Below are 15,880 nucleotides of genomic sequence, written 5' to 3'. Positions count from 1 at the left end.
AACAACTGTTAATGAATTCTTTGATCGTGGCTTTTTGTCACATACATCTGTATTGGTTCAGGGAGCCTAACCTGTTGGAATATTCTGCTGAAGAGTTTGCTTTTATATCTAGGGACATTTATCATTATCTAAGGCCAACTGCCTGACTTCTCTTCAGTGCTCTGTTTATAGGGTTTGAACATCTATAAATGGAAACACTAGCTAACCAGAAATTATCGCTAGGGCTCTCTGATAGTGTCCTAGGCTCTCACAACTTGGAATGTCCTGCAATATCTAACATGTAAGCACGTCGAATCATTTTCTAGACAGAATCTGAACCTCTGTCTCTCAGTCTTTCTCTCCTTCTCATTCTCTTTCAATATGGAACTTGAAAAGCATGAAAAAAGAAGCTTATTAAACAAGAATTTAGAGGAGAAACTGACGGTAAGACATGAGATCTAGCACACACAGATTTATAATGAAATTGATAGGGTAGTAGAGCAACTGTCATAGATTGGAAAAGTTATGCTAGCCAGCGTCTGTTTCCATGTTTTGCTGGTCAATAACTTTAAAATTAATGAGTTCCATGGGTTTTCCTGAAAACAATGTAATAAAGTTATACATAAAATGCCATTACACAAATGAGGGCAAATTTGATTTAGTTAAATGATGTGGTTTACCTTCATTTTATAAACTGGAATCCATTTATTTTGACCTCTCATTGTGATTGCCTCAGCACTGGAAGATTGTTTTATTTATGTATGTGAAGCTTAGCAAGTGTTCAAAGTCCATTTTTTTCTCAGAGATACCAGGAATATGTGCCAAGAAAAATAAATACTATGGAATATGTTAGTGTTTTATTAAGTTTAATGAACTTCTAGTATAAGGATAAAGTTTTTTACTATAGAAGTTATAAAAGTAATTTGCCTCGATACTAAGCAATTAAATGTCACTGATTAATAATGGTCACTTATATTTGCTGAAATACAAAATATACTGTAACCTTGAGTTAAATGTGCTGTCCATGGCTCATCTGATGAGCATAGGTAGCTATGTTTGCAAATTTACTGTGGTTACAGAGTTAACATTGGAACAGGTCATAACTAAATTTAATACCAGCATAAATAAAAAAAGTAAGATAATATAGCCCATAATGAGACCAAATTCATGGTAATACATTGTTCTAGACATGTGAAGTTGAGGTTTATGGACTATTCAAGATATTAAAACTAGAAAAATGAAAAAAAGAACCATACTGGGTTGAAAACTCCTGAAGTGTATTAGAATCTCAAGATCTTAAAGTAATATATTGAATAAAATATACAACCTTTTCTTAAAGGAATCAGGTCATCATTTTCAGTACCCACTTTTGACCTCTGCCCTAGGTGATTGTCCAGACAGGTAATGGCCACAGAGTATTTTGCTTTTTGACTATTTGGAAAGGCCATGTGTCCTTGAGCTAACCAGTGATTTTGAATCAGAAAGGGCTTGGTGAAAATTCTTGCCCACAAGTACCAAACATAAGACCATGGGTTTTGTTTAATCTTTCTGAGTCTCAGTTAATTCATGTGTAAGACAGGGAACAGTAATAACTAATCTGAAGGCTTTTGTGAAGAATAAAAACTATAATGTATGTGAAGTCCCTAGCCTAAACCTAATTTTAGACTGTTTTTGGCCTGATTCACTTAAAAAGCACACACCCAAAGTTTACTAATATGGAAAGAAAAGAGTTAAAATGCATTTAAAAGTAAAAAGAAAACCCAGATATGGTAAGCATAAAGGCTTAGTGTTTATAAAACCTTTATGGAACCAGATAGGGAGTAAATAAATACATGAATAAATAGTTGCTATGAATTAGTGTGAAATTTGACCCTGAGCTTCCTGGCAGTCTTTTACAGGAAGTTTTGCAAGTAAACATAGTGGACATCGGGCAAGTGCACAAAGTGAAGATGGATTCTTCTTATTTGAAGTGATTCAATGTATTAGCATTTCACTTTCTGAAAAGTCGGACATTGTGCATACCTGACTCTATTTTGAATACAGCTATAAATCTAGAAGTGAGCAAAAACCTTTCCTTAGAGGAAGTAGCTGTCACAAAACTCATGAACATTACTCTGTAGCAGAGGCCTAGGGCTAGCCTCAGATTGACTTCCAAAGATTGCGGGGAAATATGGCGGCACATCAGAGGCATAAGAACATTCACCTGCACTGAGAAGAGAGGCTGTTCTGTGAGTAGGGGGAACACATGAAAGCCCAGTGTCTGGGGTAATTAAGTGTACAAGCAAATAGAGCTAAGGAACTTGACACCTTTCAGATACAGGAGATCCGATGACAATGTTATCAAGAAAAATTTCGCCTATGCTCAGTATTTTCTGTTTAAGAGAGTTGGAAAATCTCTGATGTATCTTTGAGAGTTTCCAATAGAAGTTATTTTGGCTGTTTACGTGAATAAATATCCAAAAACTTCAGTTCATCGAGCATTATGTTTCATGTTAATACCAATGAAACACAGTATGACTGGCTAGGTTGCTGAAGACGGTTGAAAAATGTGTTCTTGAGGAGTTCACTATTTTCTGAAATTTATTCAATTTATTTATTACAAATAGTAAAGTTTGTAAAAGTCTGGTTTTTAAAAGAAGACAATATTTTTCCCATTAAAATATTTAAATATGTGTACATTATAATATCATGTTATACGTTTGTTTAAAATTAAAGCTGTATTTCTCATAAGGATCTTTATTATGAACAGTGTTACAGTATGTGTCACACACTTAAGCAATGAACATTATTGACTTTATTTGAAAAAATTTCTAAGATAAGATCTATAGTAAATAAATCAGAAAGTCACCAGTCTGCAGAATTTAAAAATTCATCAGTTTATTCCATACAAAGATAAAACAAGACAAAGATAAAGACAAGCCAAAAGTTAAGCAAGATTCTTTGCTACGCATCCGATATAAATCTTGTCTTACCCTAGGTGAGTGAATTGCTACTTTTAAGTATTGATTTTTGCCCTGAGTTTATTGCTGTTTGCCGACTAAAAGATTGCTAGGTTCTGAACCAATTGAAGGCGCCTCTTTTACATCTGTTAATCAATACATAATCAGAAATAAAGGAATGATATCAAGTTCTTCAAAATTTCTTAAATCTACCAATGCCAAGTGAAAGTTCTCATAATTTGGTTGATGTTATTCCAATATTTCAAACATGAGAAGAAAAAAATCAATTAACATGGACTTAGAAGGACATTTCCACCCCTTTGAATACCATCTATTAAACCATGTGGAATATCTTAGTCACTGATTCTGCTAAGTCAGATGACAGTAAAGCTAATTTTTGTGGGAAGTGGTAGAGAGGTGGAAGAAGGGAGGAAAGTATTTTGTTACAATACGTTTCAGTTTGGTTAGTTCCACCATAATTGCTGTTGAGGCTGAATGGATCTTTTGTTTTTCCTATCATGTATTTTCTAAACTCTGTTCCTGGGAATTCTGATTTTCCAAAGTGCGTCACAAAATGTGGTTCTGGTTTGTGCTCAAGAATATTCAGAAAACACTGAGCAGGAAATGCACTATACAGCACATTTCCCCTCGGAGACTCATATTTGTATTGTAACATACTAAAGACTGTGAGGTTAATCCAGTGTTTCCTAAACTCACCTACCAATGTAATACATTTTAATGTGTGTGCAATAGCAGTGCATATTCTGAGGAACTAGTAGTGTTCTCTGCAACATACTTTAAGAAATGATGTGTTAGCATATGAATTTGTAGTCTGATTTTATTTTTGAGTTGCATTTTTGGAATAATGATAGACAAAGCAATACATTCAAGTTGGGTATATTTGTATCTATAACATGAAGTTACTTCTGGAATAGTTTTAGAAATAGGTACTAGTTTCTATGTATTATGTTTAATAAATAAGTAAAACTAAGACAACAAATCTTGACTATTTTCTAAACTTCTTTTAGACTATAAATGCATCAACAAAGAATTTTACTTATATTTACCTTCAACTGAAATTTCACAATGAAAAGGAAAAAGAATCATATATTACTATAGTAAAAATGATCATGTACTTCAGGGCATTCTGATATAATAATGGTTTATTTCTCTAAGAGATTATAAGAACAAACAGATCTCATGCATAAATTTAATAATTTCTATTGCATTAACATAATATATCTCAAGAGACAATTTTATCTTCCCAAATAATGAATGTTCAATAATATTACAAAAATAATGATAAGAAGAGTATATGATTCAACTTATTTTATATTGAAACTTGGTACAATCAAATCAACACAATAGTCAATTTCTAAATGTTATAAATACTGCTTCCTTGAGTAAAAAGGCAACTTTTTGAGATTGAGAAAGAAAATAGGTCTTCTGACATTAGTTTTTTTTTTTTTGAGACGGAGTCTTGTTCTGTCACCCAGGCTGGAGTGCAGTAGCAGGATCTCGGCTCACTGCAAGCTCCGCCTCCCGGGTTCACGCCATCCTCCTGCCTCAGTCTCCTGAGTAGCTGGGACTACAGGCGCCCGCCACCACGCCCGGCTAATTTTTTGTATTTTTAGTAGAGATGGAGTTTCACCATGTTCGCCAGGATGGTCTCGATCTCCTGACCTTGTGATCTGCCCGACTCAGCCTCCCAAAGTGCTAGGATTACAGGCGTGAGCCACCGTGTCCGATCACATTAGTTTTTTTTTTTTTTAAACAGGGTGTATCTATATTAGATAGGAACTGAAAAATTTTGTTTTAAGTAATTTAAAATTTACTTTTTATATTTGAAAATTTTATTTTGAATTTGAGGGAGAAAAACTTATCCAATGATATGTAAATTTACTTATGATCTCATAATAAAACATTCTTCTTGATTTCAGAAAAAAGGGTTCATACCACTTATTTATTTTTGATTTTATTCATTTATTTATTTTTTGAGACAGAGTTTCACTCTCGTCGCCCATGTTGGAGTACAATGGCACGGTCTCAGCTCACTGCAACCTCTGCCCCTTGAGTTCAAGCGAGTCTCCTGCCTCAGCTTCCGGAGTAGCTGGGATTACAGGTGTACACCACCACGCCTGGCTAATTTTTGTATTTTTAGTAGAGACAGGGTTTCACCTCGTTAGCGAAGCTGGTCTCAAATTCCTGACCTCAGGTGATCCACCCGCCTCGGCCTCCCAAAGTGCTGGGATTACAGGCGTGACTCACTGCGCCCGGCCCATACCACTTACTTTAAAATACAACAAAAGAGAAAAGAAATGAAAAAAAAGTTTTTAAAATGTAAAACTACAAAGAACTATACATTTTAGAATTTTGTGATAATTCAGTGAAGGAGAATTCTTTAAATAAGGTTAATTAATTAATGTATTTATTGTGAGTTCGAGTTTCACTCTTGTTGCCCAAGCTGTAGTGTAATGGTGCGATCTCAGCTCACTGCAACCTCCTCCTCCTAGGTTCAAGCGATTCTGCTGCTTCAGCCTCCTGAGTAGCTGGGATTACAGGCATGAGCCACCAGGCCCTGCTAATTTTGTGTTTTTAGTAAAGATGGGGTTTCACTATGTTGGTCAGGCTAGCTTCGAACACCTGACCTCAGGTTATCCGCCCACCTCGGCCTCCCAAAGTGTTGGGATTACAGGCATGAGCCACCATGCCCAGCCTAAATTATTTATTAATTCATAGCTTCATTAATACAAATAAAATTAATTACTTTCTAAGAAGAAATCTGTTAACAAACAACACGAGGTTAGTGCTGGGTTCTAATTCCTCATATCATTATCTGATGACAGGTATGAGTGTCATCAATCTTCAGAGATGCAACCTAGTGCCTACTGGATGGCAATGTACTTAGAACAAACAAAACAGACTTTTAAATCAGTATATATCCCTAGGCACTTATTTTGAATAAAACAGAGTACTAAGGGCTACAGTGTGAACATATGTGATAAAGAAAGTCCTAGCCCTCAAGGCAATTATTATGCTCTATTTTTAAGTACATTATGATATAATAATGATAGTTTTTAGCCACTAAGAAATACTCTAAGTGTACAAACCATTGACACCCCAATTTCTCACACGGACCTGTGGTAGCAAGTGTATAATTCTTCTTCAGAATGTCTTCACAATGGGAATGATTGTAAAGCATTTTATGCTGTAACATGGTAACATGATGATGATGATGATTATTATTTTTGGAGATGGAGTCTCACTCTGTTGCCCAGGCTGGAGTGCAGTGGCGTGATCTCGGCTCACTGCAACCTCTGCCTCCCAGGTTCAAGCAATTCTTCTGCCTCAGCCTCCCGAGTAGCTGGGACTACAGGCACACACTGCCATGCCCAGCTAATTTTTTTTTTTTTGTATTTTAGTAGCGACAGAGTTTCATTGTGTTGCCCAGGCTGGTCTCGAACTCCTGGGCTCAGGCACTCTGCCCACCTCAGCCTCCCAAAGTGCTAGGATTACAGGTATGAGCCACCACACCTGGCCTGTAACATGTTTTATTCTGCCATAATATCTACTTATATATTTATTTCTCTTTCTAATTGTGTCTAACTAGAGTCATTGGTAATAGGCTCTCACTCTGAAGGCCCTGACATGCCCCAAAACAAGTCATCTATTCTGCCAATGTTTCTGATATGTTATCTAGATATTACTTTCAGTATGGCTTGAATGTTGCTTCTGATCTATATGTTATTCCTTATAAGGCAACTTCATATAATAAAATAAGTAATAAATGCCAATTAAATGTAATAAGTAGGAAATCTCTGGCGGTAAGGTACTGGATGTATGTATCTTTATACTACAACTGGTTGTATTCATTCTTAATAAACTAATTTTGGTGATGACCTAAATGAAGGAAAGAAAGATAAAAACATGCAAACAATGATTTTTTTTTTTTTTTGGCATTACATCATTTATTTTGGAAACCTCCTTCCATGTCTCTGCTACTCATAGAGCCGACCAATGACTCTTGCTATGTTTTGGATTCAACTGATAAAGTTGCGTTCGATGTTCATTTTGTCTGAGGGGCAATTTTGATGGTAGAGGACGTGAGTTGCTTTGCCCCCATACCTTAACTCCCCTAAGCTACCGGCTCACGTTTGATTTTATCGGTGACATCATCCTGGGCCATGGTAGGCACTTCAGCGTCTTTAAGGCTGTAGCTCCCCTCTCCAAGGTGTTTGTGTTGCCTACTGTGCATTCCACGTCTCCACTTGGCACATCTCCCACAATGGCCCATTCATCATTGGTATATTTTAAATTTATTATCCACTTTTCTCTAGAGATGGCATCCAGAGTTGACATCTAAAATACCCTGTAGAAATAATTATCTTCATAAGACAGATGGGCGGTTGAGACCAAAATTTTATGTTAAGTTTTTCAGTAAGCATTCCTCAACTGGAAGGCAACTGGAGGGAATTCAGAACCAGGATTCTCTGAGTTTCTGAACCCTGTGTCACTCCTGAATTTTTAGTAAAATTAATTATTTTTTCCCTTTCTTAGGGAGGTAAGCCATTTCTGAGATGTCAATAAGGGGATTATAGGATTGATCTCTCTGCACCAGATATTAGAGATTTGATGATTAAGATAATGTTCTCCAAATAATTGAGACAACCCTTAAGCATTATGAGTAATTAAAAAATTCTGGTCTTACCCCAGGTGAAGTATAGTAGTAAATAGTAACCATGAATCCTGATCATTTGGCAGACCAAAGTGAAAAACTAAGTAGTTGAAAAACTTACATCTCTTTTGAATAAGAAATAATTCCATCTTAACTTCTTTCTGGCCTCTTCTCCTTTGAACCAATAACAAAAATTTAAAAATTGCAGAAGAATCTATAGTATGAAATTTTTAAAAAAAGGGGAGGACAGGAAATATGCTGTGATAGTGGTGGACCATGAGGATCATTGGGAAATGCTAAGCAGTGAGAATTAAAGTCCTAATGTGCATAATGGCAGAATGAGGAGAGACTGGAAAAATGAAAAAGTGAGTGTGTACAGGTGTTTAATTGACATACCTATGAAAATTTAAATGAAGAACCTGTGTCTTCAGCGTGTGTGTGTGTGTATGTGTGTGTGTTGATGGTGACAAGGATTCTTATTCCAAAGAGGTTTTCCATCTCTCCCTAAGTGCCAACTAGTATGGTGAGAAGCATGTTGGATCTGATTCCAGGAGACTGGTATTACAGTTAAAGTTGTGCTTATATGGCCTTTGACAAATCACTTAATCTTTGGCTTCTTTATCTACAAAGTGAAAGGTTGGATTGGATTTGAAAAGATTGCTATGCTCTTCAGCATTTTACACATCTATTGAAAGTGCTCTCTGGCTGTGGATTTATTAAATTTTTTCTACACCAAATGATGCCTATTTATTCAAGCATTAGGAATCTTGAAATAGTTTGTATTTTTATATTATCACTGATCAAATGTAAAGTAGAAGTCCTTGTTATTAGATGAAACATTCCTTTTAGAAGACAAAGTTCGCAGTTCGGTACTGATGAATTAAATTTCATATTTTTTCTATATTTTCACCAAGAAGTAACCAAGATTCAGGAATTGGATCATGGGAAAATATTGTGAAATAGATGAAAAAAGTAGCCAGTCAGTGCCTTAATGTTTAAAATAAAGCATTATATTTTCTCACACTTAACCCAAAATAAAGTGGATGCTGTGTTTTCATTTGGAATAAAAATTAATGTACACATACACACACACACACACACACACACATACACATAAAATCTGTGTGTTAAATGTTATTTTAAAAATGGTTTATTTGGCTCTTATTCATTCTCTTTTTGTCATTCTTACCACTCCCTGCAACGTACCTGACACAGATATCTTAGTCCCTTTGCAACCTTAATTTTAGCCCCTCTGCATCACTGGTGGTTGAGGAAAAAGTGGACGCACAAGTATTGCCAAACTCTAGTCACCATTTTCGTTTTCTTTCTTACATTAAGAAAAATGAGGGCTGTGTCTATTGGAACTCAGGGAGGGGAGCTGAGAGTTGAGAAGTGAAACTGATAAGGATCCAGATTTCTACTTTATGGTTCAAATCAAGTTCTCGAAGCCATCCAGTCCTTTGAAAACCACTGCTAATTAAAGCGGTGTCTGCTGATAATGTAAGTCTGAGACTCACTGTTTGAATGGATCTTTTGATATAGCTCTGTGTGATGGTGAATAACAGAAAGGAGATAGATGGATTGCAGGCTTTAACCGAGCTGTGCTTTCACAGTGACATTTATAGCATACTGTACGTGCGGCGAAATATTTTCTAGGTTCTCATTGTGAGAATTACAATTATATATCTAGTTGTTCTGTCCCAAGTACGGCTCCCCTAAGGGAATGACAAATAGACTGTGGTTTTAGTGATGGAATTACATTAGAGAATCATCTGCTTTATTTTGCTACATGACCTTCAAGAAAATAAGGAGATGGTTTAAAAAAATGGTTAGAGGATGTTTGTAGTTCAGTTGCTGGTCTTTTGTTATTATTTACAACCTAAAAATTTCTCAAGGGTCCTTTTATTAATTTTCTTCTCAGTTAATGTGTATTTTCTTGCCTGGGTAGCTTCTGGGAAGATGTCCCCCCGAGCTTGGTCTCCAGAATAGGCCTAGTACCTTATAGCTAATCAGAGTGTAGCAGTTTAGAGACTACCTCGTGATTTTAAATACTAACTTGATGATATTTGTCTTAGGAGCAATTGAGAGAGCTCATAGGATTGCTTTCCTGAACCTGTTATAATTTCTCTGGGGACATCATGTCATAGTGGGAGGCTGAAGGAAGAAAATGTTAGCATGAATTAATATGCTTATTACAGAGAGTGGGGTATTAATTTAGAATGTGAAGGAAATATATGGGAAATAAAACATTTTTTCATCCCTATTTTGTTTTTCCACTTGAACTCAGCTTTTAGTCTTAGAATTCTGGCATATTTTGTCGTGCCACTTGCTTCTGCTTATTCATTCATTCAGCCCAGCAATGCTTTGCCTGCAGCTTGTAGACCTCCTGCCTGCTGGTCTGTCTTTGCATAGGGTGGGAAAGGAAAAGAAAGAGCTGGTTTTAGAGACTTTCAATGAATCCCCTTCTTTTCAACCCTGTTTTACAGTCATGCCTTTGTGGAATTTGTCTTCCTTGACTCTGGCACCCTCCAGGGTTTGCAAAGGCATTTATACTAAGGTCTCTTCTTGGCAGCTGATCTTCATCTGGCCATCTACCTCTATCTCCGTTTCATGTTCCAGAAATTTACAATGTGCTTTTTCATACTGATTTTTCTCTCTGCCAGATCTCTTATTTTTGTGGGTTTATGGTTTAAAATTCCTTTACCCTCATTTTAATAGTGTCCAGAGAAGAATATGAAAGAAACATCTGTGTTCCATTAGTGATCTTGACCCAGAAGCCCCTCAATTTATTTTAAAAGCTTGCTCTCAATGCTCTATTTGTGCTGGAAAATCGTTTCAATAAATGATGGGTGCTGTGGAACATCTTTATTCCTTTTTGAGAGATGCTATGGTCTGGATGTGTCCTCCAACATTCAGATGTTGAAACTTAATCATCAACTGATAGTATTAAGACATGGGGCTTTTAAGAGATGATGAAGCCATGAGGTTGGAGTCCTAGTGGATGAGAGTAGTGCCCTTATAAAAGGGCTTGAGGGGATGAGTTCATTCTCTTCTGCTCTTCTGCCATGTGAAGACACAGTGTTCCTCTTTTTTTTGTCTTCTGTTCCTTCCACCATGTGAGGATGCCTAGAAGACACCATCAATATGAAATGAGCCTTTACCAGACACAGAACCTGCTGGTACCCTGATCTTGGACTTCCCGGAGTATATTTCTGTTCTTTATAAATTATCCAGTCTCAGATATTTTGTTGTAGCAGCAAAAATGGACCAAGACTAAAGACAATTTACTATTTGAAATCATCGCTTAAGTTACGTTATTTGGCATGCCACAAATTCTGATCATATAATTAAAATTATGTCATTTCTGAAAGTTTGAAAATTTCAGCTTGTATGAGAGGTTATAATCTTTACTCTTTTTCTTAGCATAAGAAAATCATTTGCCATAGTAATTTTGGTGGTTATATGCTGGGACTCTGGGGTAAGAATCAAACCTGGGCGCTTATGTGTTTAACCTAAATGAGCCATCATTTTCTCATTTGTAAAATGGACTATGACTTGTCTCACAGAGCTGTCAGATGAACTAAAAATGTGGAAATATTTGAAAAGCACCCACACACAGTAGGCATTCAGTAAGTGATGTGGTAGCCATTAGGGAAATGAGAATCACAGTGGTATACAAGTTACTTCTTGGGTCTGGAGAAACCCTGGACTTGTGACTGGGGATTGTTTCCTTCAGAAAAAAGCCACATATGATTTCAAGCAACTGTCAGTCAAGAGACAATGCTTACTTTCCCACTAGGAAGTGTGCCATGAAAATTTTATTAACTTTTAATTGTATTTTTGTTCTGTGAAGTGGTGAAGTTTCAAAAACAAGAATGTTTAAAATATCGTGCCTATTCTGAAAGGTGTTATGGCCTAATCTCAGTGGAGAATAATTACATTACATGAATGCAAATATTACATAGAGATAAAAATAAATGCTAAATTGTGAGGTACAAATAATTGGGACCATACCTAATATGTGCTTCATAAAATTAATTTAAAAAACCCCAAAGCGGCTAGATTTGTCAGTGTGGGATTCTTGTAGGAGGTGAAGAATATAGGTAAGAAGAAGAAGGATTAGGGAAGGGGTCCTGGTATATGTGTATGTGCACAGAATATTCAAAAGAAGAACATAAGTACACAATTGACAGCACAATCTGATTCAAATAAATTTTAAACCCAGCAACTATTTGTTTTCTGCTCAGGGTATCATACTATATGCCTCTTACCTTCATCTGGCATTTTTATTCCTTGCACGTAAGATATTTTCCTAGGAAAGCAACACTTCCAATAATTAAGTTTTTTACTTAAGAATTTTTCTAAAAAATACGCAGTCTCATCTGCAGATAGGACTATAAATTGCTACCATTTTTCTGGAGTATAATATGTGTTGAGACCTTAATTATTTACATACCTACTGGCCAGATAATTTTACTCTAGACATTTATATGAAGCAAAGAAATATACAAATATTTGGTTTAATGATGTTTATTGCAATATTGTTTATAAAAGTAAAAATAGTGGACATAGTAGGGGAATTAGTTACTAATCTATGATAACATGATACAAGGAAATGTAAAGGCCTTGGTATAGTGGACAGTATTTTCCTTTTTTTCCACAGAAATACAGATGTTATGCAGAGTGGAATGCTTCTTTTATAGATCATGCATGTTGACAGAACATTAACATGTAAACTAGTGAATATATTTGTGCAGCTCTCTTAGCCAAACCCTAGAATCTTAACAAACCAAATAAAGGCAACAATATTATGGGTTAAATTGTATTTTTCAGTTTTACTAAGATTTCAAATAGCTCAGAGTAATTTTTTCTTTAAAAAAATTGTACCATTACCTCACATTTTTATGATCTTGCTGACTTGATGAGATTGTGTCAGAGAGGAATGCAAGGCCATCTGATTTTGTGCTTTATTCCTTATCCAAGAGCAGATTTATGGAAGCCTGGAGTGCTTGCATCCTTCTGCCTGTACCACTTTGGCTACCAGCAGACTGCAGGCTCCTCAAGGTTAGGAACTGTATGTTCTTGGCAGCTTGTAAGCCTGATACGTGGAAAGTGGTACTCAAACCTTGTTTGAACTGTCTAGGATGGGTTTTACGTGTCTGAGTGTGTGTGTGCACATGCATGCATGTGCACTTTATCTGATTTGTTATTCCAAGCTAAGTCTAAATTAAATTCACCTTGAGAGTCAGCCACAGCTGGAGAGCTGGTAGTTTGGCACTTTCACAGACCATTTTCAAGAGACAATGAAGAGCTTTTCAGGAAGGGACTTGTCCTGAGGGAAGAGACAGATGAGGTATGGTTTTTGTTCATGGAAAATGAGAGACCCTGAGCATGGCCGACTGCCTCCACCTTCTGATTGACCTCCAACTCAACCTCATCAGTCATGCTCAGTACAAATTTTCCATGAAATCTTTGTATGATATACAAAGCACTAAATGCCGACATGCTTGTTGCTGGCAGCTTACTCCCTATAGTGTGGCCATTGGTAGGCAGCCATGGCATTGGTGGCAGAATTGCAGATTTTGGCATTGGAAAAGCATCAACAGAGTGTGACAGGAGGTGAATGGCAGTCTCCTGTCACTTAGCTAAAGTACTAGTTCACAGAGCAATGACAGAATTATGGAGACTGTGGAACTTTCTGAGAGTAGGTGAAAGTGGAACTGGAGAGTTCTATTTTTTTCATACAAGTTTGATGATTAATTTGGCCTCATTTTTTTGCCTCGAGAATAACCCAGTAAAACCCAATAAGAGGTTGTATTCACTATTCCCTTGTGAAAATTAAGTAATATAAAAGTGGTTTTTTGTATCTATTAGATATTTTCAGATATCGTGAAATTCTTTACCACCAGCAGTTACGATTACAGAGATGCTTATGAAATCAATAAAAATTGGGTTATCCTTTGAAATTTTTCATGTTTATTTTGAAGGAATTTATATTTTGCTTAGATTTTTATTTATATTCTACCAAAATCCTGTGCTGAGGGATAGCTTCTCCTGCATCACACTCTGCAATAACAACCAAACAACCATACACCACAATATGGATAAGGTAGAGCAGAGTACTTTTGAATATCTGGAACTTTTGTGCATTTGGTTTGGGTTTGTTTTCATAATACTCAAGAAGTAAAAGGGATTTTTTTTTTTTTTTTTTTTTAGACAGAATCTTACTCTGTCACCCAGGCTGGAGTGCAGTGGTGCAATTTTTGCTCACTGCAACCGCTGCCTCTTAGGTTTAAGAGATCCTCCTGCCTCAGTTTCCTGAGTAGCTGGGGCTACAGGCGTGCATCATCATGTCTGGCTAATTTTTGTATTTTTAGTAGAGACAAGGTTTTGCCATGTTGACTAGGCTGGTCTTCAACTCCTGGTCTCAAGTGGTCTACCTGTCTTGGCCTCCCAAAGAGGGATCATTTTTTGGTTTCTTATGTGTTTAAAGTTCTAGGTACAACTTTAGATTGGTATCTATCAATAATTGTGAGAAGGGATAAGCTCTCTGTCATTTCGAAAAGAAGACGCATGCTGACATTTTTCTTATTACTCAGATTGTATTGATGTCTTACCATTAATAATAGGACACCTATTGGTGTTTTGATCCAGTAGTCTAAATATTTCAGGACATTACTTTTATAAAACATCTTTAATTAAATTTTTTAATGTAACATCAGAATTGAAAACCAAATCCCTGTTGATTGATAGTTTAAGATAAACTGAGAAATCTTGCCTGATGATAATGATGATATAGATAATAGGCATAATAGGCAGAACATGTTCCATGTTCTTTGTTTTTTTTTTTTTTTTTTTGAGACGGAGTCTTGCTGTGTCTCCTGGGCTGGAGTGCAGTGGCCCGATCTCAGCTCACTGCGAGCTCCGCCTCCCGGGTTTTAGGCCATTCTCCTGCCTCAGGCTCTGGAGTAGCTGGGACTACAGGCGCCCGCCACCTCGCCCGGCTAGTTTTTTGTATTTTTAGTAGAGACGGGGTTTCACCGTGTTAGCCAGGATGGTCTCGATCTCCTGACCTCATGATCTGCCCGTCTCGGCCTCCCAAAGTGCTGGGATTACAGGCTTGAGCCACCGTTCCATGTTCTAAGAAGCAGGTAAAGCGCTTAGTTTGCGATCATCACCACAAATCTTGGAGGTAGATGCTATTTTCCCATTTTGCAGTTGGAGGAACTAATTTTTTTTTTTTTTTTTGAGATAGTGTCTCACTCTCTTGCCCAGGCTGGAGTGCAATGGTGCGGTCTCAGCTCATTGCAACCTCCGCCTCCCGGGTTCAAGTGATTCTTTCACCTCAGCCTCCAGAGTAGCTGGGACTACAGGCACATGCCACCTTGCGTGGCTAATTTTTGTATTTTTAGTAGAGACAGGATTTTACCGTGTTGGACAGGCTGTTCTCGAACTCCTGACCTCGTGATCCACCCGCCTTGGTCTCCCAAAGTGCTGGAATTACAGGCGTGAGCCACCGTGCCTGGCCGGAACTAAGTCTTAAGTCTGTGGCACAGGACACATAGCAAGCCAGTGGAAGAGTTGGCGTCAGGACAGCCTGAGTCCAGATCTACTCTCCTAACTCTCATCTATATCCCTCTCATGACAGGCCCAGAACCTCAGCTCCCCATCACCCTTTGTGATGACTTCCTATTCCCCTCAGAGGAAACACATACTTTGTATTTACCCCAGTGTGTAATAAACAAATAATCAAAGCTGACATTTACCTCATGAGGCCGTTATTATTCTTCGTTCTTGAAAAATTGGACTAATGTTTAGGCATCATGGAATGAAATAAAATCTTACTACTACAGACTTTAAGTAAGTAATAGTACTTTAACATTCTTCTAAATTGACCTAACATCTTGTTAATAACTTTACTCAACAACTTGTTAAAACAATTTCTCTTTAAATAGGGAAATATATTTGGATTACATGTTAAAATGTCACTAGAAATGTAATTAGACAGGTGATAACTTTTATATCACATATAAAAAGCTGTCTTGCCAAAATTTTGACCACTTTTTGGGGACCTACTTTATTGGTCAACTATTATTGTCTGGTCTTGAATGCAAATGAAAAACAAACCAAAAAGAGAATATCTAACATAATTTCTCTTCAATTAATGTTAAATAATTCTTTCAGATTTCTATGTTAGTGTGTAAACCTAGCATACATGAAATCCCTGATAATCAATAATCTGCTCTTCATCTATATTCATCAACAATGTCATCAGCAAGTATAATTA

The 15,880-nt window shown here is 36.7% G+C and overlaps 1 protein-coding gene across 2 annotated transcripts in view; it reads left to right on the top strand.

Annotated features, from left to right (window-relative positions):
- The first annotated feature begins 255 nt into the window (after positions 1–255).
- MLIP (muscular LMNA-interacting protein) overlaps positions 256–15,880 on the top strand; it is a 249,380-nt gene continuing 233,755 nt past the window's right edge. For both annotated transcript variants that reach the window (XM_011960200.1, XM_011960201.1), the window contains exon 1: positions 256–423. In XM_011960200.1, coding sequence (XP_011815590.1) covers positions 361–423 — 63 coding nt within the window. In that variant the 5' untranslated portion in view covers positions 256–360. The remainder of the gene's footprint in view (positions 424–15,880) is intronic.

This window comes from Colobus angolensis, unplaced genomic scaffold, assembly GCF_000951035.1.
Source record: "Colobus angolensis palliatus isolate OR3802 unplaced genomic scaffold, Cang.pa_1.0 Scaffold51, whole genome shotgun sequence".
In the NCBI taxonomy this organism is placed as follows: Eukaryota; Metazoa; Chordata; class Mammalia; order Primates; family Cercopithecidae; genus Colobus; species Colobus angolensis.
This window is presented reverse-complemented; position numbering and strand designations above follow the sequence as displayed.